The 27,377-nt window shown below is 43.7% G+C and overlaps 1 protein-coding gene across 4 annotated transcripts in view; it reads left to right on the forward strand.

Annotated features, from left to right (window-relative positions):
- Window positions 1-27,377, forward strand: part of SETD3 (SET domain containing 3, actin histidine methyltransferase) — a 78,717-nt gene that overhangs the window by 40,893 nt on the left and 10,447 nt on the right. For all 4 annotated transcript variants that reach the window (XR_004677028.1, XM_034992783.1, XM_034992784.1 and 1 more), the window contains exons 7-9: window positions 20,716-20,774; window positions 22,018-22,132; window positions 27,047-27,121. Coding sequence is in view for 3 of the 4 variants with exons in the window: in XM_034992783.1 (XP_034848674.1) it covers window positions 20,716-20,774; window positions 22,018-22,132; window positions 27,047-27,121 (249 nt within the window). In the remaining variant the exon portion in view is untranslated. The remainder of the gene's footprint in view (window positions 1-20,715; window positions 20,775-22,017; window positions 22,133-27,046; window positions 27,122-27,377) is intronic.

The following is a 27,377-nucleotide window of genomic DNA, read 5'->3' on the forward strand; positions in this document are numbered from 1 at the left end:
TACCTATCTTAACAGGGTTACTGTGAGGTTGAAAGCTTATCTCTGTAACATGTCTAGGACATTTTATGTGCCTGGCACACACTAGGTGCTTAGTAAGTGTTTATTTTTATTGTTGCTGTTCGAGTTGATTTGGCAAAGAGTGGAATTCAGGTCCTGCCTCAGTCGGCACTTTTCTTTGTAGACTGACCAGTCCACTGAAAACAGGTGTGGTTAGTTCTCGAAATACAGAGTTTTGGTTGTCAGCATTGTGAAGTTGATAAGGGGTCCTGGGGCATCTGCTGTGGGAGAGAAAGAGATGTGAGCCAGATGCACAACTTGGCCTGCCTCCTCGCTGGGGAGCTGGTTCAGAAGTTTGATGGTTCACTGACGTTCACCTGCTCAGTCTCACCAGTTTACAGGGCTGTTCCGAGCCCCCAGAGGGTTGAGAACAACTTGCTTCCATTCTGTTCCCACAGCTCCTAGCCTGATGTTTGGCACATAGTAAATGTCTGTTGAATAAATTTTCCTTATTTGCAGGTTAAGTCCAAAACTGTATTCGCGATCCTGAGGAAAAAGTAATGTGAGAATTTTTGGCCATATGGTGTCAGAGACCTTTTTGACTTTTTTTTTTTAAATGTGAAATTATTTTTAAAATTCTAAATCATACATATGTATAACAGAAAATGTTAGAAAATATTAGCGTAATAGCTTAAGGAGGAAAATATAAGTCTTATTCTGTTTGGCAGGGTTTCAGTGACCCCGAACCTCAAGTGGGCAGATCTGGATGAGGAAGGGGCCAGAAACCCTCGTGGGAAACACAGCTTCTCCCAGACTGCATTTTGCCGTCCTTCATGTATATGTGCATACGTGCACGTGAAGAGCAGGGAGAGGTTTCATCAGATAGCAAAGATCTTTCCTGTTCTCTTCCTTGGTGGCAGCTAGCAATGAACCCAGGTCCTGGCTTTGGCTGGAGCGAGCGTGCATCACCGGGGACCCTTGTCACAAACCTTGCTTCCAGGACCCCACTCTTGGGGTCTGTAGGTCTAGACTGCTGGCCCAGCTGCAGCACACCCAGAGAACCGTGTCCTGGGCTGTCGGACTTTGGGGGTGGCAGAGTACTTGCTGTGGGAGCCTGTCTGGAGTAGCTTACAACTTCCTTTATGCTTCACTATTTTCATCTGTTTCAAAGGAAAAAACAGGTGTATGGAACTAAAGAGACCAAAATAAATTCATAGATGTAGAAGGCAGGCCTTATGCAGGCCTTCAGATTGGCTGGTTTTCATGAGAACTTTGGAAATTGAGGAGACTCGGAGGGCTTCTCTTTGGATTTGAGGCTGCTGAAGCAACTGTCTCTCACTAGGTCCTCCGTGTCTTTATCCAGAGCTGTCAGCATAGGAGTCCGAGAACGCGAGTATCTCCGAAAGCTATGCCTTTGGGATTGAAACAGAGTCTTAGTTCTCTGGTAACTGAGTGCTGAGCGTAAGTGGGTGCCAAAGGGACAAGAAACTGTATCACCACGTTAATGATGATCATGAAACAGACCAAATGTCCTTCATTCTAAGCAAAGTCTCCTGCCTTTGATTTGAAGAGAATTGAGGTGTCTTGTTACTTAGATTCCTTGGCTTCTGTCTGTCCCTCTCAGTTTCCCCTTACCTGCACTCATCCTCTTTGTGTTCCCTCTTCTGTCCTTATCCAGACTGCCCCTGCCCCCTGGGCCCACGGTGGTTTATTCTGCCCCCTACGTCTTTGTTCTGTTGCTTCCTCCCCACCCTGCAAAATATGTTCATTTCCTTTTTCCTAAGAGGCAGCAGGTCACTAGCATGTGCTGAGTGCCTGGGTCCCAGAGTGAAGATGCCCCGGAGCGGAGGCACAGACGAACCATGGTGGGCCTGCAGTGAGTGAGAAATAAAACTTGGTTGTTTTAAGCCACTGGGATTTGAAAGACATTTGTTACTACAGCAACTCCGAGCCTGTCCTGACTGATACCATATGTATATGCTTCTGTGAATTGTTTGCAGAAGTTAGGCCTGGCCCACATTTGTTTGTTTGTTTGAGGCTTACAACAACCCATATTTATTAGCTCAGTTTCTGTGAGCGGGAATCCAGTCATGGCCTGGCTAGGCCCGCTGTTTCAGGGTCTCTCACGGGCCATGGTCCCATCTGAAGGCTCAGCTTCGAAAGATCTGCTTCCAAGCCCACTCATATAACTGGTGGCAAGTTTCTGTCCCCAGGGCCTCAGTTCCTTGCTGGCAGTTGGCTGGAGGCTGCCTTGAGTTCCTTGCCTTATCAGACCCATAGTCTTGATCAGATTTTCGAACTTCCACATACCCCCTCCCCCCCATTCTCTGCTTCCTGCTTGTTCAGAGACCCAATTCACATGCCTCTCCTCCACAAGTCATGGCCACATCTCTCTCTTTCCAACAATGTCTGCAACCTCTTCTCTGTAATTCCAACACATGTCGTTTATTCTGGTGTGACACGTTATATTTTACCCATCTGGATTGTCTATGACGACACTATTAGCTTCTTGTGAAGCCCATCTTACTCATTGTTCCCCCCCACAGTGCCTTACATTTAGCAGACAGTGATGTTTGATGAATTGAGGGACAAAACTTTGCTAGAATGCATGGAAGATGCAGAAATATGCTTTAGCAGGTCGGGGGTGAAAGTGTATCACTTTTATGAATTTACTCCTTTATTATTATTTATTTTATGTGAAATAATACCTATTTAACTTTGACAACTTCCCTGAGAGTGATCAACCCCCCCCCCTTTTGTTAAAGTTTCTTAACACTTGCTCCTCTTCCTACATTTTTGCAGATATATTTTATCCTGTAGGACACAGAGCATCACGATCAATACTAGGTTTAATTACATTATGTCCTTTTTTTTTGTGCACATAAATTTTAAGCACAGTGAGGAAGCTAAAAGATGTGATTAATTTGGCTATTCTTATAATGGGTGCCTTATTTCCTCTAAAAGTCAGTGAGCATTTTCAAATCAAATGGGGAAGTTGTCATCTGTCTTTCCAGAGAACGTTTTCCTTGTCAGCATCGTGTGCCCATTGGGTTACTGGGCGTTAAGTTGAAGTACTTAGCTTTCTTTTTCAAAGTAGAAGGTTAATTTGCAGAATGACCATACTTGGAGTAGTTAGCCTAGTAGTAGTAGTTACTGTAGTAGTGACTATAACAACAGGAGGCAGATAGGTAAGTGCCTAGGACACTACTGTCTGCCCACCAGGCCCCTGGGATCGACCACATTTCAGGAGCAGCCACGCAGAACCAGTCAGTGGATCACCGCCTCCTGCTGACTGCACCCCACCTGCTGCACGGGGGGACGCGGTGCCACTTGCTGGAGCATGTCAGGCCCTGTCTATCAGCTCCCTGTGTTTGACAAGTTCAGTGGGAGAGCCCAGATCTCCCCCTGCCGCCCCCCTCTGGCCACCTAACCCCTGCCCATTAGACCACCTCTGCCTGCCTGACTGGTACCCCCCGTCCACCAGGCGAGAAGCCACGTGGGGGCAGAAACCAGAGCTGTCTTGCTCACTGTGTCCCATTCCTGGCACGGCATCTCACCCATGAGGGGGCGCTCCATGAATATTTGTTGAGTGAGTGCCATGAAGCAACACACGGAGCAACACGAGAGCAGTTTAATAAGGTGCGGAATCGGGAGCTAGGTGGTGTTTTGCAGAGTGTGTGGGTTTGAATTTCAGAGGTCATGAGGTCATATGAAGGTTTGAAGGAGGAAGGACTTTAAGCTGTCCTAGGGTTGGTGAATCAGTGGAAGGGGTAAATTATCCTAACTGGGAAAGTAATATCAAATATACAGTTGTGAAAATACAGTTGACCCTTGAACAACATGTTTGAACTGCGGGTGTCCACTTGTATGTGGATTTTTTTCAGTAAATACAGCCCAGTATTGTAAATGTGTATTCTCTTTCTTACGATTTTCTTAATAACCTGTTCTTTTCCCTAGCTTCCCCTATTGTGAGAATAGAGTGTATAATACATACAGCATACAAAGCACGTGCTGGGGCGCCTGGGTTGCTCAATTGGTTAAGCGACTGCCTTCGGCTCAGGTTATGATTCCGGAGTCCTGGGATCGAGTCCCGCATCGGGCTCCCGGCTCGGCGGGGAGCCTGCTTCTCCCTCTGACCCTATCCCCTCTCATACTGTTTCTCTCTCTCTCTCAAATAAATAAATAAATAAAATCTTTAAAAACAAAACAAAACAGAACACGTGCTCATTGACTATGTCAGTAAGGCTCCTGGTCCGCAGTGGGCTGTGAGTCGTGAAGTTTGGGGGAGTCAAAAGTTACATGCGAATTTTTGACGGTGTGGGAGGGTTGGTGCCCTAATCCCGTGTTGTTCAAGGGGCAACTGTGGTTATTTTCCACATCAGGTTTTATCAAGGATAAATAAGGTTATTACTTCCAGATTTTGCAACTTTTTTTAGAAATTAGAGGATGAATCGAAAAAAAACAGTGGTCATTTTGCCAAGCACAGAGTCTTAACTGACAAAGCTAATGATCTAGAAAAACCTATGTTGGAAAATGTCACTTTATTATATGTGTCTGGAAGTGCAGATGGGAAAACAGATTTTTTTCTTTTTGCAGTAGATTCATTAAGTGTTTGGGAAGAGGCTCTCTTCCACACCGTCCCCAGCCTGCGTCATTTGAGACTAAAGCTGAGCCCCACTTGCCTCCTGTCTCTCAGGGCAGAGGCAGCTGCTGATGTTTGCTATGGACCCGGGCCGGCGGCGGGCCTGCGGCAGGGCATCTGCCAGCGCCGCCTGGGGGTCCGAGGGCCCCGCACGGATGAAGCCGGCGTGGCGGGAATGAAGAACGAAGACCGCTGACGCTGCTCGCACAGAAGCCTCGGCGCTTGCCCCTGGTCGTCCGCGCGCAGCCTGGCCCTGGCTTCGAGCGGAGGCCTAGGGACCCTGGGCTGGGGCTGTGCGCGCGGCGCTGTGAGCTGGGCCACGTGGCCCCCGGGGCTGTGCGTGCCCCTGGCACAGGCCCTGCCGGCCACCGCGCACCTCAGAGCGGCCGTCTGCTTGCCACCCGTCAGGCTGGCCCAGCGGGCGGGGCGTGACTCCGTGTGGTGACGCAGCAGTTCACCGTCCACACGGAAGTCACGTCGGGCCTGGTTGCTTTTGGTCTGCTGCGGTTTGATTTCAAAGACGTGGAGCGTACTTGGAGGAGACCTGGCCTTGCCGTGGACGTGGCCCGTCACGCCTCCTGGTGGGTGACCTACCCCCGGCCTCCGCGGTGGGCACCCTGCAGCACTCCCCAGTTTCTCCCATCCTGACTTCCGCGCATATGCGCTCCTCCTCACCGCCCACCTTCTCAGCTCCCCTAATACAGCTCCAAGGGTTAGGGTCGAGGGTCGTGAGCTGAGTCAGACCTTCTCAGCCCTGCAGAGAGACTCGGTGTCACGGCCTGACGACCTGAGTCTCATTCCCCTGGGGATTGTTTCAGACTCCCTGCAGGCTCCTTCCGTCCTGCTTCTCAGAGAAAACTGAGACCTCTCCTGCTAACTCTTGTCTCCATGTTGGAGCTGTGTCTTCACCTCCCTTCATCCCTCTGAGAAAGAACACCCCCCCCCAGTCGCCAAGGCGAGCCCGGGGCCTGTGTCAGGAGCTCTCTTACACTGCTGTCCTAGCTTTGTCCCCTTGGTTTCCAGAACGTCCCGTCCTTTGCCATAATGTTCTGTCCACCTTCTGCCTTCAACCCCATTTATCAAGAATATTCCACACTTGAGAGTTCTTCAGGCCCCTGCACCCCAGGCCCTCCCCACTGCCCTGCTCTGCCCTCTGGTGGATCTTGGGACTGCCAGTCACCCATTCCCGTGTCTGTTCTTGCTGCCCAGTCTTCTTGCATCCTCCAAGTTGCAGGACTCTGGGTCAGGAGTCAGATCCACTTTTCAAAACCCAGTTCTAAAATCTCTTCTCACTTGTGACTGTAATAAAAAATCATCTTGGGTCAAAAGATGACTTAAGTCAGTATATTGGATTTCTCACTCTCTGTTCCAAGTGAACAATTTCCTATCTAACAGGTAGTGCTTAGAAGAGACGCACTGATTAAACCGTTCCATTGGAAATTTGTGTCTAGAGACTGCTCCAACAAAATAGCATTATTCTTAAAATGTGAGATTGTGTTTCCTCTGAAAAAAAACATGAGTGAAATCCATTACATAACTGTTGATCAGTAAAGCATTTAATTAAGAAAATATAAGGCAAATCGTAATTTTTTGGAGAAGGAAGCAGTCAGATGGGCCTTTTCTGCCTGGTACTGTTTGGCTCTTGCTTGGCCCTCGCTAGGCTTGTCGTCCCGAGATGGGAGCTGGTGAAGCTTGGGGCGGTCCCTGCACGGCCTGGCCTGGCCCTTCGTCACTTCATGCCCTGCGCAGTTTCAGGGTAAATCTAACTCTCATATTACTTCACAGAACAATTTTTCTTTATGACATCTTTTTTTTTCCCCCTGGGAAGTGTTAATACTGATGGGGAAATAGCCAGTAAGTACTGACGACATCTTGGTGCCTGCTTTTTTTTTTTTTTTTGGTACGACTGTGTTTAAAGAGTTTTGATACCTATTCTGGACTCTTCATGAAATGAGAGAGGAAATTTTATCAACTAAAGAATATAAGATCTTTTTGCTTCTCCACTGCTCTATCCAAAGTCATGGACACTTGAAATTACGTTTGGTTAGTCAAGTCAGTATCTTGATGGAGTGTGAGAATGTTTTGTTTTGACTCTAATAAATATAACCTTATAATTCAATTCATTGCAGTTTTAATGGGGATATTTTTACCAGGAAGGTTCAAATATTTATCATATCTCAGGGTAATACTTTTGAAAGTCCTCTTTTCAGGAGATATAAAAGTTATTAAAACTTTTCTGAGCTAGACTTTTCATCAGCAGCTTTCTTTGACAACAGAGGTTCAGTGGCCTCTTCACCTCTCTTCCCTTGGTTGGAACTTCTGTAACTTGCTGTCCCACCAGTGACCCAGGGAAATAGTGTTGGGACAGTGCATTCACCACCGACATGTCCACAGATTGTGGATGGAAGTGGCTGCAGGGGCCATGGGGACGCACACTTCACCTTGGAGCTGGGTTCTTGGACATGCAGCCCCACCCACCGCCTGTGACCAGCAGGTACCTTTGCCCTAGATTTTGTTGTGTTGGGATTGACCAAAGTAAACTTGTGGCAGCTGGTGACAGCATGTGTGATGTATGGACTCTGATGGTGTGCCTGAGAATGTGGATGTTTCACAGGCTCTCTGAATTGTGGAGATCCTCTTATGTCATTAGGATCGATTGATTCCATCAGAATTTGGTCCATCTTTATCAGAACCGCAAGTCTGATACCTACAGGTTCTCAGCTTCCATGCTGCACTCTACTAGCTACTTACAGACTCCTTCAGTTTCCTTTAGGCTTAAAGGCAGAACATTTAAGGGGCCAAGGTTCATTTCCCTAACAACATGATAACTAGGAGAGTTGAAAGTAGCCAAAAAGTTCATGTCGTTTAAGAACTTGGAGATAGGGGGCGCCTGGGTGGCTCAGACGGGTAAGCGTCTGCCTTTGGCTCAGGTCATGATCCCAGGGTCCTGGGATCAAGCCCCACATCGGACTCCCTGCTGAGCAGGCCCTCTCCCTCTGCCTGCCGCTCCCCCTGCTTTTACTCTCTCTCCCTCTGTGGAAAAAAAAAAAAAAAGAACTTGGAGATAGTACAGGTTTAATGATTGATAAACCTGTGGGGTATTTTAGAGGCTATTCAGAGTTATCACAAAAATGGTAGGAATTCCAGATAATGGAATATTGGAAGTTGTTGGAACACTAATGTGGCATAATTCTAGTGAAGAAAATACTGGAAAGAAATTCCAAATAATACCCTGATGTTTTGAAATACCATGAAGGGAAGGGGAGCGTGTATATCTACATGTATTTGATACACCTGTGGTTTCTGGGGCCAGCATTCTTCATGTCCAACATGAAGGGAATTGGGCCGGATGATCTCTGAGTTGCCGTCTAGGTCTGAGATTTTATGACAGTGGAGGTTACTTTTCAGTAAACACAGTATCCTTTCTGGTGGTTGGGAAATAATAGATTCACAGTCTTAGTCTCACTGATATCGCTTGCCTCTAAGCTTTATAATGTTCTTCAAAATATCTCTGTGCTGCATTTTATTTTTATTTTATTTTATTGAAGTGTAGTTGACATACAATATTACATTAGTTTCAGGTGTACAACATAGTGACCCAACATTTATATACATTGCAAAATGATCACCATGATAAATCTAGCTACCATCCATTACCATACAAAGTTATTTTAGTATTATTAACTATATTCCCTAAGCTGTATATTGCATCCCCAGGTCTTACTTATTTTATAACTGGAAGTTTATACCTTTTAATCCCCTTCCCTTATTTCACCCATCCCCACCCCTCTCCCCTCCGGCAATCACCAGATTGTTCTCTGTGTATATGAGTCTGTTTCTGTTTTGTTTTGTTTTTGGATTCCACATATCTAGAGACCACATGTGTCTTTCTCTGACTCATTTCACTTAACATAGTATTGTCTAGGTCCATCCATGCTGTTGCAGATGGCAAGATTTCATTCTTTTTTATGGCTGCATAATATTCCATTCCATATACATATAATAATTAAAATATTATGTTATTATATATTATGCTGAAGGGTATAATATATAACATGTAATCGTAGCATGTTATAATTAACGTGTTTATTATTGTACACATACATACACACCACATCTTTATCCTCTCGTCTGTCGATGGACACTTAAGTTGATTCCATATCTTGGCTATTTATTGTAAATAGTGCTGCAATGAACATAGGGTTACATACATCTTTTTGAATTAGTGTTTTCATTTTTTCAGATAAATACCAAGAAGTGGAATTGTTAGATCATACGATAGTTTTATTTTTAATTTTTTGAGGCACCTCCGTACTGTTTTCCAGAGTGGCTGCACCAGTTTGCATTCCCGTCAACAGTGCATGAGAGTTCCCCTTTCTCTACACCCCCGCCAACACCTGTTGTTTCCTGTGTTGTTGATTTTGGCCATTCTGACAGGTGTGAGGTGGTATCTCATTGTGGTTTTGATTTGTATTTTCCTGGTGATGAGTGATGTTGAGCATCTTTTCATGTGTCGGTTGGCTATCTGTATGACTTCAAAAAATGTGTATTCAGGTCCTCTGCCCATTTTTTAATTGGATTGTTTGGCTTTTTTTTGATACTGAGTTGTGTGAGTTCTTTATATATTTTAGATATTCACTCCTTATTGATTAAGTGATTTGCAAGTATCTTCTCCCATTCAGAAAGTTGCCTTTTTATTTTGTTGATGGTTTCCTTCACTGTACAAAAACTTTTTAGTTTGATATAGTTCTGTTTTGTTTATTTTTGCTTTTGTTGCCCTTGCTTGAGAAGACATATCCAAAAAATATTGCTCAGACCACTTGTCCAAGAGCTTATTGCCTTTGTTTTTTTTTCCTAGCAGTTTTATGGTTTCTGCTCTTTTATTTACGTCTTTAATCCATTTGAGTTTATTTTTGTATGTGGTGTAGGAAAGTGGTCCAGTTTCATTCTTTTGCATGTAGTCGTCCAGTTTTCCCAACACCATTTATTGAAGAGATTGTCTGTCTCCTTGTTGTGTATTCCTGTCTCTCTTAAAGATTGACCGTAGAGTTGTGGGTTTATTTCTGGACTCTATATTTTGTTTTGTTGGTCTGTGTATCTGTTTTTGTGCCAGTACCATACGGTTTCAATTACTATAGCTTTGTAGTATAGTTCAAAACCTGGGATGGTGATGCCTCCAGCTTTGTTCTTGTTTCTTAAGACTGCTTTGGCTATTTGGGGTCTTCTGTGGTTCCCTACAAATTTTAGAATTATTTGTTCTAGTTCTGTGAAAAAAGCTGTTGGTATTTGATAGGGATTGCATCAACTTTATAGATTGCTTTGGGTAGTATGGACATTCTAACGATATTAATTGTTCCAATCCATGAGCATGGTGTATCTTTCCATTTATTTGTATCATCTTTAATTTTTTTCATCAGTGTTTATAGTTTTCAGAGTATGGGTCTTTCACCTCCTTAGTTTAAATTTATTCCTAGGTATTTTATTCTTTTTGATGCAATTGTAAATGGGATCATTTCCTTGATTTCTCTTTCTGATAATTTATTATTAGAATTTGGAACTGCAACAGAGTTATGTACAATTAATTTATGTGTGTTATTTGTATCCCATAACTATACTGAGTTCATTTATTACTACTAATAGGTTTTTGGTGGAGTTTTATGTTTTGACCTCATATTGTGCACATCTTGTTATTTTGTGTATCCTTTGATGAATTATTGTAGGTCTAGATGATTTTACTACTTTGTCTTTTAACCTTCATACCAGCTGTGGACTCTACATTTACCTTTACCAGTGAGTTTTTTCTTTTATGATTTTTTTTATTTCTAGTTATGGCCTTTTCTGTTTAAAGAAATCCCTTTAACCTTTCCTGCAAAGCCGGTTTGGTAGTGATGAACTCCTTTAGCTTTTGCTTGTCTGGGAAACTCCTTAGAGATACCCAACCTTGCTGGGTTGAGTATTCTTGATTGTAAGTTTTGGCCCTTCAGGACCTTGAGTATATTGTGCTACTCCCTTCTGGCCTGTAAAGTTCCTGCTGAAAACTCATCTCATAGTCTTAGGTGGGGACTCCCTTGTACAAATCTAGTTGTTTATCTCCTGCTGCTTTTAAGATTCTCTCTTTAACTGTTGAAACTTTAATTATAATGTGTCTTGGTGTGGGTCTCTTTGGTTCATCTTTTTTGGAACTCTCTCTGCCTCCTGGATCTGATGTCTATTTCCTCAGCAGGTTAGAGACGTTTTCAGCCATTATTTCTTCAAATAGGTCTTCCATCCCTTTCCCTCTGTCTTCTCCCTCAGGGAGCCCTATATTGTGAATGTTAGTGCACTTTATGTTGTCTCAGAGGTCCCTTAAACTATCCTCATTTTTAAATTTTTTTTTTTTGCTGTTTCAGTTGGGTGATTCCCACTACCCTGTCTTCCAGATTGCTCCTCTTCTGCATCCTCTGATCTTTTGATTCCCTGTAGTGTGTTTTCCATCTTAGTTACTATATTCTTCAACTCTGAGTCTTCTTTCTATTTTTATCTCTTTGTTGAAGTTCTCACTGTGTTCATCCATTCTTCTCTTGAGTTCAGTGAACATCTTCATGATCATTGCTCTGAACTCTTTATCTGGTAGATTGCTTAACTCTTTCATTTATTCTTTTTCTAAGGTTTTGTCTTATTTTATTTGGAACATATTCCTCTGTCCCCTCATTTTGCCTGACTCTCTGTTTATTTCTATGGATCAGGTAGATCAGTTATGTCTCCTGGCCTTGAAGGAGTTGCCTTATGCAGAAGGTGTCCTGTGGGACCCGCTAGAACGAACCGCCCTGGTCACCCAAGCCAGGTGCCCCAGGGGTGAGCCCTGTGTGGGCTGCCTGCACCCTTCTGTTGTGGCTGGGTTGCAGTTGGTGCACACCTACTGTGTGTAGGGCAGGCCTCTGGCAAGGCTGGCTGCAAGGTCCTGGCTATGACCGTTGTAGGCGTTCTAGTGCGTGGAGCTAGATTCCCAGAGCAGGCCTCAGGTATTGGCCTGCTGGGGGTGGCAGGGCTGGGTTTATGTTGAATTTTAAGTTTATTTATTTATTTGTTTAACTAATCTTTATACCCAGTGTGGGGCTTGAACTCACAACCCTGAGATCAAGAGTCACATTCTTTTCTGACTAAGCCAGCCAGGTGGCCCAATATGCTGAATTTTACTTTATTTTTTTTTAATTTTGAAAAAATTAAAAATTAAAAAAAATTGATTTTATTTATTGAGAGAGAAAGAGGGCACATCCATGAAAGAGAGCACAAATTGGGGGAGGGGCAGAGGGAGAGAGGGAGAAGCAGACTCCCCACTGACAGGACCTTGGAATCACAACCTGAGCCAAAGGCAGACACTTAACCGACTGAGCCACTCAGGCGTCCCAATATGCTGAATTTTAAGTGAAAGCAATATTTGCCAAGCATTTTTCTAGGATTTCATCAAGAAAAAATGTATTTACCATATCAGAACTTATGCTATATTTATAAAAGTAGGACAACTGATTGTCCTTTGCCTTAAAGTAACATCCAGAAAACAGTGGCCTAAGTCTTTCCCCCAGCCCCACCACTTGTTACTGGGCAGCCTTGGACATACTGGTAACTTCTGTGCCCATCAGTTACGGCATCAATAGCATGGGGCTAATAACAGTGCCTATTTCATAGGCATCACAATGATTAAATTATAGTTGACCCTTGGACAATGCGGGTTTTAGGGACACTGACCCTTTCCATCCCCAATGAAAACCCACTTACAACTTTTGACTCCCCAAAAACTTAACTACCAATAACTGGTTGACCAGAAGCCTTACAGATAATGTAAACAGTTGATTAACACATTTCGTATATGTATTATGTACTGTATTCTTACAATAAAGTAAGCTAGAGGAAAGAAAATGTTATTAGGGAAATCCTAAGGAAGAGAAAAATACATTTACAGCACTGGACTGTAAAAAATCCATATATAAGCAGACCTGCACAGTTCAAACCGTGTTGTTCAAGGGTCAGCAGTATATAAATACACGTAAAGTTCTCAAAAGAGTTCCTTGCACAGAGTGCTTAGCAAATGGCCATCGTTGATATCAATCTCCCTCCCTCCTCCTCTCTGTCTCTCTCTCCTGGAGATGCAGAGAGCTTTCCTATGTACCAAGCATGGTACTTCCTTTTCTAGGACAAGAGTTTATATGCATGCTCTGAATGTCAGTCACCCTATCAAGGAAATTGGTTTCACAGTGGTGGTCATAATGCTCTCATCTTACAAATGACTGGGGACTCTGATCATGCTGGATTGATGAATTTAACCAGAATCCAAAGTCTTTATTCTGAATCACTGAAATCTGAAATAGCTGAAATGAAAAGTAAGATACTATGAAGCTGATGACAAGTAATTCTAGCCTGCTTCCTTGATGCAGATGTGTCCTTCTGAAACAATAACTGCTTTTTACCATTCTGTGTCTTGGCACTTTCATTATTGATAAGTTTGAGGAGCTGCAAGTGTAAGTTACCTTATCAATAATCATGGATTATGTGGTGGAATTGTCTTCTTGATTATGGTTTAGAGTCCTCAGGTTAATCAGTAGATTGAGATATTTAGGTGGGGGAGTGTCAAAAGACAAAGAAACAAAGCATTTTAGAACTTAAAAGATAGAAGTTATTTGTCCAACCCTCTTTTCCGGCAGGGAAATAGAGGCACAGGGAGCTGGGTGATGAGCGATGACACGGGAAGGGATGGGCTAACCTTTTCCAAGGGTGCACGCTGCTGGATGAGGTGGAGTATGGAGGAGGGAAATCTGGTGACTCTTTGGCACAAAGGACTGCCGTGCTTGGTCCCATTTGCTCCCTCTTGGATTCTTAGAGCTTTCTCAAATAAATGTGTTTAAAGGTAGATTTGGGGACAAAGAGAGAGGGAGAAAGAATATTCTCTGACCCCCAGATGGTGGGAGAATATCCTCATCTTAAGGGATGGAAGGTAGAAGAAACGGAGGAGGAAAGCTGTGTCTCTGAAGCCTGGGGGAGCGCCCCTCAGACCAGGAGCGTGAGGTCCCCATTTCCCTGGTGGTAACTGCACTGCAGCCAGATCGCCTGGTCCCCTGGCCCTGCCTCTCATCCCCTGTGGAGTCCTGGTGGTTTGGGAAGTTGTCACCTCCTGTATCTTGCCTCTTGTTCGGGCTGTTCTGGAGCCATAGACAGGAAATCTAATTCCACAAGGTCAGCGCTCTCCTCTGCCACCCAGCAAAGGAGGGTGTTTCCTTAGCACTTGAAGGAGGAAGAGCCCTTTGAATGAAGCACCATGCGAGCCATTGGAGATTCTCTGGTGATCAAAACAGGCGTGGTCCCTGCCTCACTGAGGTTCCCTGCTGTGGGAGAGAAACAGGTGTCAAATGCTCTCACGCATGTGCATATATGTGCACACGTGTGCGTACACACGCACACTCACAGAGCGGCAGACTGGGGTCGGCCGGGAGGAGGCAGAGCAGGGAACCCAGGGTGGTTGACCAGGGTGGCCCCGGAGAAGGGTCCCCCGGCTTGTTGTTAAGGGACTCTTCTGACTGCCGGTAGGCAGAACCCCCCTACCCCCTGCAAGGACGTTACCATGTCTTTTTGCCCACCTATCACACGGCATCTGCCAGAGTGCCTTCCGTTTCACATGGTCAGTAAATACAACATTTGTTGAATGAATGAATTTCTAGTCCTAACCTATTTTCACCTTTTTCTTCCCTGAGTCAATAAATATTTGGTCAGTGGATAAATGGTTGGCAGTCAGAAAATGCTGATTGATCGTAACTGTATTTGGTTCATAGTTGTCTATCTTCAGGGTTTACAGTTGGTGACTAGTAAAGTTTTTGAAGAGGCATATCTTTTGCAGTGCTTCAGCAAATTTCAATTTAATTTAAACTGAATACAGGTTATAGATTTCAGTGCCTTCCAATGAAAAAAACAATTCTTCCATCTTAGAGTAATTTTGTAAATTTATTGAATGACGTTGATATTTCCCCACTAATCTTATTTTCTTAATTTAAACATTTTTATTACAAGGTAATACGCATTTTTGTAGAAAAATTAAATATGTATATATAAGTGAAAAGCAAATCATTTAAATTTAATGTGTATTGATGTATTTATTTGATCATATTGAGTGAATTCAAAGAACTTTATGATGGAAAATTCCCTGAAGAGTTGGATGTAATCTGTGTTTAAAAATAAAAGCCTTAAAAATTGATTTTTTTCCCTCAAGAGCCAAATACCTGAACCATGCTTTGATTCTGATTTATGGTCATCAGAACTAAATTTTAGATCTGGTAGCTATTTTGCAGCTTGTCATTCTGTTAAACTGTGTTATGTCCACTTAGAAAACGCAGGGCGGGTCGAGCATGAGGAGCATGCCACCTGCGCGGCCTTCACTGGGGGAGAGGCCTTCGTGTTCCGTGATAATCTCCCTTCTGCCCCCCACCCCCGAAACCCGCACTCTTTGCGTTTTCCCCGTTCTGTCCTGCTGTCCTCTCCTGCCCTGTCCTTTCTTCTTTTTTTCTTCTGCCCTGTCTCCTTCATTCAGCTTCCTGCAGGGGAAACCCTTCTTTCCTTCTGCCCACTCTCGTGGAATTGCGTGGAAGAGGAGAGGTCTCCCCAGGCGTCAGGATAGGGGGTGGTTGAAGCTGCCTTTTGCCTCTCTTTTCTCAATCTGCATGGACCTGACATTTGCTGAGACCTGGATCCACACTGGGCTTAGGGAGGATGCCACGGGGCTGCTTTGTGGAAGGTTCTCTCAGGTGGCATTGAAAGCACCAAAGAGCTCTTGCTTCCGTGAGAAGAGCTCCCAAACGTCTAATTGCGTCCACCCACAGAGTTCAGATCTGAGGTTCGGTGACTGATTTTATCCTTGTAGAAATAAGAGAAACGGAACCATCACTGGAGTTAGGTGTGACTACCCACAGCTAGTTAACCCTGCTGTCCCTTTTAATATACACTTAAGAAGTAAAGCCAAATATAATCTTAGTCATATTTTAGGTGGAAAATTTTAATTGCATGCTATTTTTTTATCAGCTTAAACCAGGTACAACTTCTGAATTTTGTATTTTGCCCTTCCTGATACTATAGAACCATTAATAAGTCACTGAACTACCGTATATATTTTTGAAATTAACAAGTACATATTATAGCAGGCTGTAAATTGTTTAAAATACAGTATTTAGGAGTCATTTTTAAGGACTGAGCCACTCTCCTTTTAGTATATTTAAATGCCTCTTTGAAGGTGATTATTAAATGTGTTCAACTTGATTTCCTCATAAAAGTCTGTGTAGGTGGAGGTGTTTTTTAGAAAATAAAGATCTGATTTTGGAAAGTGTTTGGTGTTTGTGTCTTAGAGGCCATTTGTGTGTTCTAATCCTTTTTTTTTTTTTTTCTTCCCCCTTAGAGGGTTTTGAATCTTTCCTCAGGTTGAATACAGTTCCTTCTGAGAATTATTTTAGGAAATGCCTCTCTCTCTGTATGTGGGAGCATTTATCTTTGGTTTGGTTTATTTTAAAAATGCTTTCTGTTAGATGTTAAAAAGAAAACAAACTTTAAGTCAAATGCATTTTGTTCGTGTGCAGAGCTGTTGCAAAGCTGTTTCCCATACTAGATGTTTCTGAATTAGGAATTCACATAATAACGAAGTCTGCTTATTTTGGTTCTCCACAAAGGTTTGTTGTATGAGCTTAAAATAAGGCTGCAGCTGATCCGTGTAACACATATTAACTGTTGATTTAGTTTAAGTGCACGTCTGTATCTCTCATTTCTGATCAACCCCAACAATCGGCATGCCGTACTGCAGCCATCTTCTTTTACACTTTATTAAATCTCTGTCAATTATAAATACCAAGGTTTTACATTAATGTCAAGATAGTGCATCAAAAATTCATGGAATATGTGACTTTTTCCAAGGGTATTTAATACTTAATGCATTTGTGTCATTTTTCTTTCCAGAGATATTGACAGGTTTTATTAAGTGTTTGTTAGGGAGATTTCATTTTTATCAAGGGACTATAAAGAGAAGCTGCATGCTAAATCAATTTTTTAAAGCCAGAATATTGTTCCTTTTTTTCATCTTCAAACTCTTGTAATCCATAGGTTTTATTTAAATTTCCTCTCGGTTTATTTTTGTTTTATGTGAGTGATAGTTCAAGACAGAACTTTAATAAGGATCAAATATGCTGACTGTAGTGGTTTTTAATTTCCTTAAGCATAGCTACCAGACCCATGCAATATGGTAAATTCTTCAAAATGTCATACTTACATATTTAGCAATATTACTTCTTTTTATTGAAGCCAAACAAGCGATTTTAGATATTAATCTTTCCCAAACACAGTGATTATTTTGTACTAGATACAATATTACTGTGTCTCATCTGGAATACCTCCTTTTGGCAGAAAAGGGAACGGAAGAGGACTTCACTGGGTTGCCTGTTCACATAAGGAAACAGGAGTCCTCTTTTAAAAGTAAGCTCTTCAGGGCTTCAAGACTGATTATGAGCTTCACCAACTGTTTATTTCTCCAACTTCAAATATTTATAATGCTCAAAAAAGTAAAAATATCAATCATTTAAAAATCTGCAGAAAAATCTGTGGCTAGTTTCTAACCCTGTCTTTATGGGGTGGGGGTGGGGAGGGAGTTAATGCTTTGGCAGATCCCAGACTTGCCCCTGACACTGCCGGATGGCCCTCCTCACCCATCCCAGGTACATCTGTGTCTCAGAAACGAGTCACAGCGAAAGCTAATTGGCCACAAAGAATAAGCTTTCTGTTCTAATTTACTTTTTTATTTTTTTTTAAAGATTTTATTTATTTATTTGACAGAGAGACACAGCGAGAAAGGGAACACAAGCAGGGGGAGTGGGGGAGGGAGAAGCAGGCTTCCCGCTGAGCAGAGGGCCTACGTGGGGCTCGATCCCAGAACCCTGGGATCATGACCTGAGCTGAAGGCAGACGCTTAACCGGCTGAGTGACCGAGGCTCCCCTACTTTTTTAGAGTACAACTTAGGAATGTCTTCTCTTGGAGAAGATATGTCATGATAAACAAAACCTTGATCAGATTTTGCTTTATAAGGTGAGGAATGTTTATCCTGCCTTTAATGGATGACCTTAAAGACTTTTCATCCAAGAACATTTTAGGAACTTTCAAATAACTTTGGGTTAATATTAAAATTTTTGCAAGATGTATTTTTAAGCCTTAACTTGGTCTTCAGCAGGAAAAAGACTTGGTGTTTAAAAAAAAAAAAATCATTGGGTCCAGAGCTTCAGGAGTGTTTGAAACCGGTATTTTTCTTATTCTTGTTCATTTTTTCAGGATATGTGAAATTACTTCTTTTCAAAGTTAAATGTTTTTCACACGCAAATCATTTTCAATATTTCAATGGTTCAAGATCCTTGTAGAACTATTGTACAATACTTTTAAGAGGTAGGGTAGGTGTTGTTTTTTTTTTTTTGGAATCCAAATTTTGCTTGAGTAAAGCTGAAACAGTAGCTATTCTAGTAGATAAACCCTAGATTGGGTTTACTGTAAGTTGCTTTGTAGGCCTTAACCCTGGGAAGGAATTCAGGAATTGAGGAACTCTGCGGCTCTGCCTGTTCTACCCTGAGGCCAGTAGGTGGCGATAGTGCCACAGTGGTGAGAGCCCTGTTGAAATGGCAGTTATTTGCCTTTCTCCACAGTGTCAAATTGTGCCTCAGCATAACGGTTAAGTGCATGTGTTCTGTGGCAGAATAGCTTTTTATACCAGAATTACATACAGGAGGCACACCCTAATTTTTAAGCATATAGGAACAATTATTTCTAACAGATTTTGCAAATATTACATAACCCTACAGCCAAATAATCATCAAAATTAATCTGAGGAAAGCATTTGCATATTTTTTCCCCCTGAGTTGTCTTTACGACTTCACCAGGTCTATGAGCATGAACTTCTGTTTTCGGTAAGAAAGGTATATAAATAGGAGGAAGGGAAACATTTTGGAGAGTTAGTTTTCCATCTTTTTGGCCCTTGAGGAGGTTACCTTGTTTGAGTACGGTTGCAGAGTCCACAGCTGTGTCAGGGTCCTGCAATGGTGGAAGGTCGTTGCTCAAGTCATTTTGACATTCAGCATTCCAGTTTTGAAAATTGTCATCCTTTCTTCTATTCAGTAAGTCAGACTTTTTTTGGGAGGGTGGGTCAGATTCTTAATACCTATGGGATTGAGTGTTGGAATTTACCAACTCTCTAAATACCATAGTGCATTCCACAGTTTAAATGAATTAAAGTATTTTAAAATAGCAAAAACAACAATGCTTCCCACGTCCTAGAGTTTGAAATGCGGTGGCGTGTGCGCCATCCTGCCCCCGTCCGCCGTGGCGCAGATGTGAAGTGTCACTGATCGTAAGTGAGAGAGGGTTTCGGCAGGCGAGGTCCTTGCTGTGCTGCTTCTTACCGGCACAGTGGTTCTGGTTTTGTGGAGGGACAGTTCTTACCTGCTGAATTTGTACTTTTATAAGGAAAAACCTGAACACTGTTACGGCTAAGTTTTATTAACGGTAAATGGACAGCATCTTTAGGCTCTTAGGACATGGCCTTTCATTTCATTCATTACAAAAAGAGTTTGGAAAGAACCTTCAAGCCCTGGGATTCTCGCATCATCGCTGGGGTTGACCAAAGCATCGGATTTTTTTTTTTCTTTTTTTAACAGAGAAAATCCCGATCTGCCACCAGCAGCTGGAAAAGTCCTCTGGGCAATATGTCATTTTATATATCGACTTGAGACATACCTTCTTTAATTTCATTTATGTTCCTGCAACATTTCAAACTTACACACACATTATGTTTTGACTTTTAATCCTAAGGGTTAAAACCGGGTGAAGAATTAGAGGAGAGAGCGGGCACCTGGGAGCTAACACCCAACTGGCAGCCTTTTGTAGTATATAATTTGCCTAAAATTGCGCACTGAGCACAAGCTTTTGTTTTCTAATTGATTTACGGTTTGAGCCACTTTTACCTCATCCCCTACTGTCCTGCGCGTGGTGCCAGCAAGTACATTACGGGGAGCGATGATAAATGGCCGTGCACTTGTGATGCTAATGCTCCAGGATACAAACTGCGTGCTGCACAGAGCTCCACGCATCGGCAGCGGCGCGGAGACCGGACCGCGGGGTCTCGTCGCGTCTTTGGGATGGCCGTTTGCTCACTTGGTCACTCGCTGCCGTCTCTGTCAGACCGGAATTGAAACCGAAGATTAAAATTATGCTGTTACAGCTTATAATTTCTTAACTGAGACAAAGTTTTTGAGCGCTGGAAAGGTCCAGGGTGGGGGGGGTCGTTGTGCTGAGAGAATAGGGAATGGATAAAATGTTCTCATAAGTGTGACGTTTGGGACATCGTTACCAAATGTTCTTTTGTCCAGAGGGGGAAAAATGTAGTCCGATTTAAATAGGCCATTCTCTGTTTTATCTTTGTCTTGTTTGTAAAATTTATTATTTCACAAAACTCTTTCTCTTGATTTTCTGTACTTGAGCCGCATTTACTACGTATATGATTCATTTGCACATAAGTTGATTTCCATCCAAATGATTTAAGTCGGAGATAAATGAAAGAACCTTCAATTTATTAGAGTGCCTTTAATTGCTCCTTTTATCGATATAAGACGAGATTTGAAATGTATTCATGAGGGATATGCAGCTTGTGGGTAGAAGGGTTCGAGGAAGGCCAGGACAGACCCCTAACTTCGGAGGCTCCCGGTTTCAGTTTGCATCAGATTCTCAGAGCGTGGGTGTGCCCACCTTTGGTTAAGTCAGTCCACCTTAAATTTTATTTTTGTGTGGTGTCTGTGGGTTCTGGTATCGAAATATGAAGAAGCAGATTTATGGCGGCTGCTGGGCACAACAAATTAAGTTGACAGTGATGTATGAGAGCATAATAGCACGATGATCCCTCAGTAGCGCGGCTGGACGCCTCCTGCTTCATTTGGCTCTTGTTAGGATCTGTTAGGCAGCTAAATAATGAAATTCTGCTGACTGATTTCTGTTTTCCCTTCTTCTCTTTTCACGTCTGCTTTCTGAAACTTCTAATTCCCAGACCCATCCTCACGCCAACAAACTGCCCTTGAAGGATGCTTTCACTTATGAGGACTACAGGTTGGTGGGGGTGGGGTGGGGTGTGGGGTGTGTGTGTGTGTGTGTGTTGGGGTGTGGCGGGGGATGGTTGTGGGGTGTGTGTGTGTTTACATCTTTGGTGTGTGTTGTGTATTGTGTGTGTTGGGGGGGTGGTTTCTGAGTGATCTGGGGATCTTGGAAGTGGGAAGTACTTCAGTAAGAAGTGATCTGCTGTGACCAGTTAAAGCCCCCAGACAGGTAGTCCTGCAGAAGTTATAATGGACAGCTGGGGTAAGGATCAGCATTTTAATAACCACACAGAAATTGCCTTCACCTGTAGTGGTGGGATTAGCCAAGGTGGCCAGGTGATAGTGGAGATTAACTTTCACGTGGGGTGGTCATGAGGACTTTTCCCCCTTTTTAAATAGACTATTTTAGTGTAAAGTGGGGATTTCTATAAAAATTTAAATTCAGTTAATTAACATATAGTGTATTATTAGTGTCAGAGGTAGAGTTCAATGATTCTTCAGTTGCGTATAACACCCAGTGCTCATTACATCACGTGCCCTCCTTAATGCCCATCACCCGGTTACCCCATCCCCCCACCCACCTCCTTTCCAGCAACCCTCGGTTTGTTTCCTATGATTAAGAGTCTTTTATGGTTTGTCTCCCTCTTTGATTTCATCTTATTTTATTTTTCCTTTCCTTTCCCTATGCTCCTCTGTTTTGTTTCTTAAATTCCACATATGAGTGAAATCATGTAATTTTTTTTTAAACAAAAAGATTTAATTGACTGCACAATGTAATAAAAAATAACATGCCACATTTTGTTGAGTTCTTAGAGGGTTTCTGGTCAGAAAGGAGTTATGTTGTTTGCCTTTCACTGAGGTTTCATACAGGTGCAGAGTTAGCATTTGGGTAGGAGAAGGTGGTGTGGGCTCGGGGCGGGGGGGGGGGGGGTCCCGGCTGAAGCCTGGAGGCCTGGAGATCTCTGTCCCCGGCCCTCCTTCCAGACTCTCCGTCTCCCTGGATGGAACATCCCCCCTTTATCCTCACCCCTGGGTTTTCTCTGTCTCCTTTTCCCTCCCAGTTTCCCCTTCCTCCCCTCAGCCCTAGATTTAATTTTAAATGATGATGAAGAAGGCCAATCATCACCTGTGGTACTTAGGATAAGGTTTTGAACACTGGTGAGACGTCAGACAAACCAGAGTTTGTCGTGGAGGTCTCACTGCACTGGGCTCTGAAATGTGCCTACCGTAGTTCACCTCTTTTCTGATCGTTACAGGTGGGCAGTCTCTTCTGTTATGACTCGACAAAACCAAATTCCCACGGAGGACGGTTCCCGGGTGACCCTGGCGCTGATTCCTTTATGGGACATGTGCAATCACACCAACGGCCTGGTAACGCCCCCTCTGCGTTGTGTTTAATCCGGGGAGCTGTGGTGAATAAGCTTTAGAGTGGACATTCCACCTGCAAATCCTGCCCCCTTGCTGCCTCCCTCCAGAGGGAGCAGGCAGAACCAAGCCGAGCCACCCCTCCGACCTCCCACAGAGAGAAGCTGGTGTTTTTCTCTCTCTGCGTTTGCTGAATCCTAAAAACCAGGAACTTGAATCTCATTCCACTTTCAGAAACCACAGTGAACTGCATTTATTTGCTAAGCCCTAATTCCAGCCTAAACATTCATTTTCTTATCTTATTGAACCACAGACTAAACCAAAGTTTTTTTTCTTACTGTCTTAAAATACTGATTTATTGAAGGAAAAAAAAAACACCTTTCTTCTTTTTCCTTTTCTGTTCCTTGTTTTCTCTTTGCTGACTACATTCCCGGCCATTACGTTCTCTGACTGCTCGCTGTTCCCTTTCCCTTCACCTGACACACTGCCACATCCTTGGCCCCGCTTCTTAACCTGCTTTTGTTCAGGAGCTGGTGCTGGTTTCCCTGGTGCTGGGGCAGGAGGAGGCGCTCTGGGGCGTTTGGCTCCTGGCCTCGCATGCAGGGTTGGCGTGGGAAGAACCGGGTAGGAGACACTAAGAAAATAAGGAAATTTGAGGGTGATTGTTAATTACGACATGTGAAAGGAGGAAGCCACGGAAGCTGGCTCCCTGTTCCTCAGCGTTCTTTGGATTCCCGGCAACGGTGGAGGTTGACGCGCTCTCTGTGCTGAGGGGGTTGTCTGAGCAAGATTTCCTGATACCCGTACACAGAAATAGGATCAACTTCAGAATATTTTGAATTTTTAAGCATTATAACTGGAATACCAGCTTGGTTACTTTTTTGTTCATCTTTTCTCAACATCAGCTCCCTTTGTTATTATTAGCAGTACTATAAACGGGCTTAAAAAATGCTGTAAATGAGTGTTTCACATCCAACCCCACGAAACGGCCAGAACACATGTAACACGTGCCAAACACTTGAAGTTGGAATACCCTGGTGCTAATTTGGAAAGGTGTAGCAACAAGCATACTCTTAACTTGTGGAGAACGAAGAGTTCCCCTCTTACAATTATATTTCTGTCTTAGTTTAGATATGCTTAATTTAATTAGCCATAGTAAGGAGCAGTATATTTTATTTACTTTCATTCTTTGTTTTTTTTTTTTCTCCTTTCAGAGCTATCTTAACACTGATTACAAGATCGAAGTTCTAAAATTTTTCAAAAAGGTTTTAATACTTGACTATAGTATTTTTCTTTTTGCTTCACTGGATTAGATCATTGGTTCTCAAACGTGATTGATCATTAGAGTTCATTGTTTTATATCACAAATTTAAAAAAGTCCATACTCTATTGTAAACAAGCAAAAACAGTTAAACAGAGGCCTCTGCGGGAATAAAATGTGGAGGTTCCCTTCCCCTCCAGCACCCTGCCCTGCCCGTGGCCCGGGTCCCTCTGCTCAACACCCTCCAGGTACATGGTTAATGGTTTTGTGCAACTCTTTCTCTCCTTTGTGTGCATTTGCGCCCTCACACCTTTATATACACACTGGTTTTTGTGTTGCTTTCATGTAAATCGGATTAAACTATTCACTCTTTTCCCTCTAGGAGTAAAAAACAAAAAGTTAGTGCATCTCAAAATAAAAATAATGCATTGGTGACAACCACGAATGCTGTGTTTTCTCTAGCGCTGTTCATAAAGTCTGCATCCCACCCCAGAGCTGGCGAAGCATTGCTAGCCTTTAGAAGGTTTCTACAAGATGCTGGTGCTTTTTCTTATAGTGGTCGTTTTCCCTGAATACTTAACTCCACACCTTGGTTGAACCATTTTCCGTTGTAATTATAAGACTTCAAGGGAGATTGCGTCTGGTAGAATTTGAGAATCTATTTTAACACTATGAAGTTGTATATCACATGTATTAACAGTTAATCTCTTTTTAAAAATAAGGTCCTTGAAATTAAGGCTTGGCTTTTCAGACAGCCGATTTTCTGTTTTGTGTGTGTCTATCTTGACAGTCGTTGTCTGTCTGTTCTGACTACCACCGAGGGAGTAGGTAGAAATTTGTAACCCAGCAACGCTGTGCTTCTGACAAAAACCTGCTTCTGGGAGCAGAGATGGGAGAGCCGAGCCTACAGCAGTAATTCCAGACCAGGAGCGGCAGGGAACTAGGGGAGAAGGGAAAAGGCTGGGTTGGTCCCTGGGCCAGAGATGGTGGCATGTGTGAGCCCATTTCCTAGCCACTTGGAGAAACAGATTCAGACAAGTTCATGGACATCATATTAAATTCTAAGATAAGATGTATCTTTAAATTCTGCGTGACTGGTTCAGAATTAATGTAAGCAGCAGTTTTCCTTTCTTGAGCTGGTTCGGTTTGTGCAGAGGACACTGCCAAGTGGTTTATAGGCCACTGTGTCCGTTCCAGTAGGTAAAGCATGTTGAAGTAACCAGCCCTTGTATTTGAGAGCATAACTCTCCTGGAAATTTAAGCAGAATTGAGAGAGGCTCTTTTTCAAGGTCTTTCTGGTTGAGTATTAAAACATCTAAAACATTTAGATTTATACAAGGCTTCCAGTCTCAAAGTGAAAGCCCAGGTTTTTATAAGTAACAGACAAGGCTCCCTGCTTAACTTGTCCCCACTATACTCCCAGCACACACAGGTCTGGGACCCTGGGCTTCCTCAGACACCAGCACACACTCACCTCTGGGCCTTTGCATGGGCTGTTCCTGCTGCCTGAAACACTGTCTGCAAGACCACTTACACACTTCCTCAAGGAAGGCTGCTCTGGGTGCCCTGTGTAACATCGCCCCATGCCTCCCCTTCCGTGAGCCTCCCTTCCCGGCCTGTTGTCTACCTCCCGTGTTTCTACCTAATTATTTTTGTTTCTTGTTGGCCCTTTCCTGCCCCTCTTGCTTCCCTGCCTGCCCTCCTGCTATCTGCGCCTCCTGCCGGGTCCCGGGTAAACATGGCTGCGGAAATGCAGACTTTCAGGGCAGGGAGCTCTCAGGCAGTTCCTGTTCTATCCTTGTCACCAGAATCATGTTTTGGGGTCAGAACAGCGATTTTGACAGTGGGCAGGAACTTCCCAGGGCTGATCCTATCAAGTGTTGAAACTGTCCTGTGAGCGGAGATGTGCCAGATTCCTGGGAGCTGCAATTCATTTGTTGTCGCTTTTGTGTCTCTGTTGGCTTTGCAGAGCAGAAGCATGAGGGATTTCTAGGTAGACGGTTCATAGGCCATTGGTTCTGGGGATACTGGGTTTAAGGATGATCGTCACATTGCCCTCCATCCTAAAAATGCCATTCCCTGGATTCGGAAGTAAGTTTTTGGATCCAAGCTGTTGATACCTTTATGAGCAAGTAGCACTTGCAGCGGTCTGGAGTGGTGATTCTCAGGACATGCAGTTTCAGACAATCAAAGAGACTGGGGAGGCTGCTCTGAGGGGTGGACTTCTAAGAAGGAGCTTTTTTTTTTTTTTTTTTTTAATTTGACAGCGAGAGAGGGAACACAAGCAGGGGGAGTGGGAGAGGGAGAAGCAGGCCTCCCGCTGAGGGGAGAGCCTGATGCGGGGCTCAGTGCCAGGACCCTGGGATCATGACCTGTGCCGAAGGCAGATGCTTAACCCCTGAGTCACCCAGGCGCCCCAGAAGGAGCTTTTAATATAAATTGGGGACCCCGTTCCTTACCCTGGTGGTTCATGCATCAAGTAAATATTATCAAAGGGTTTCAGGTGTCAGGTACAGAGTGCTCAGCGCTGGGGACACAGGTGAAAAGGGAGCTCCAGGTCTGGCTGGTGGGGCAGGTGTTAGATGAGGGGTGACAACACAGGGGCTCTGGGAGTGCAGGGTGGTTGGGTAGGATAAGGGCAGGCACCCCTAAAGAAGCCGGGGCTCAGGCAAAACAGGTGCAAAAGGTAGTTCTAGGCACGAGGGAGCTGGAGCAGAGACCGGTGTGGCGGGCGATAGCAGGTCAAGAGGCCGAAGGGAGACATGGGCCTCCTCATAAATTGGCCGTGCTCAAGAATTTGGATTTTTTCCTATGGGTAGAGTGGAGGGCCACCAAAAGGTTTTAAACAGGAGGTCGACACTGTAGTGTCACTAGAGATGCAGGAAGGACAGTGAGGAATTGGAAGCCGGTCGGAAGGTTTTTGCAAACGGTAAGGACCTCGGCCATGCAGGGCAATGACGAGGAAGGAAAGAACCCAGAGGATAATTTAGGAGTTCAAGTGCTGACCTGCAGTGGCACCAGGAATATCTCTGTGCCTTGTGCATCGAGACATGGACTTGCCTGGCCCCCCAGGACAGGAGAGATTGGGGAGAGATGCAGGCTTCTGGTGTAGGGAGCGGGCTTAGAGATGCTAACAGCCTAGCACGCAGCTGAAAATGGATAGGCTACAGCTCAGTTATTTTATTTTCCCTTCGCTTATCTGAAAGTTCCAATTTCTCTAATTTCAGGGTAAAATATGTACATAATCTAGAAACAGGCTTTTCTTTTTCCCTGATTCTTTATCCAACGGAAGACACACTTTCATTTCTTGGTGGCCAAACGTAGCTGCCATTCAGCTAGAGTTCTCCAGGAGACCCTGCTTCTGTCTGTGGGGCTTGGTTTGGGACAAGTGACTATGCTTGAGGCCAGCGAGTGATAATCTGTACACTGTATTTTCCTAATAGTTAGGTCCTTTACTCGAGGTGCAGAATCTTGTATAAGAATCTCTGGTATAAACAGGATTAATGGAAATAACCAAGCAGTTCTCTGTCGGTTTAGTAAAGCATGCAGAGTGCAGTACCTTTGGGTATCTTTTATCTTCTAATTGCCGAAAAAGACCCTCATGAGTGAGGGGACCGCAGACCTTGGTGCTCACAGTTGTCACCCTCTCCCCCGCCTAGATCACCACCGGCTACAACCTGGAAGATGATCGCTGTGAGTGTGTCGCTCTGCGGGACTTCCGGGCGGGAGAGCAGGTAGGCGGCATAAGGTTGGCTGGCCAGTGGGCAGGGGGTTAATACTGCGTGGATCAGGGTGAGAGGGTATTTAACTCAGAAAAGTGGGGGATTTGTATTTAGGACTGGTTAGGGAACACATCTTGAGACCCAAAGCTGTAAGAAACATACTGTGCTTTGGGTCCACAAAGAAAAAAGATGTGAAGGCACTTACTTGCACAGTTGACCTAATATTTGTGATCCTGTCAACTGAAAATAAACTTTGTGTTATGACAGT

The sequence above is a fragment of the Mirounga leonina genome, unplaced genomic scaffold (genome assembly GCF_011800145.1).
Source record: "Mirounga leonina isolate KUSES-001 unplaced genomic scaffold, KU_Mleo_1.0 Mir_82, whole genome shotgun sequence".
Classification (NCBI taxonomy): domain Eukaryota; kingdom Metazoa; phylum Chordata; class Mammalia; order Carnivora; family Phocidae; genus Mirounga; species Mirounga leonina.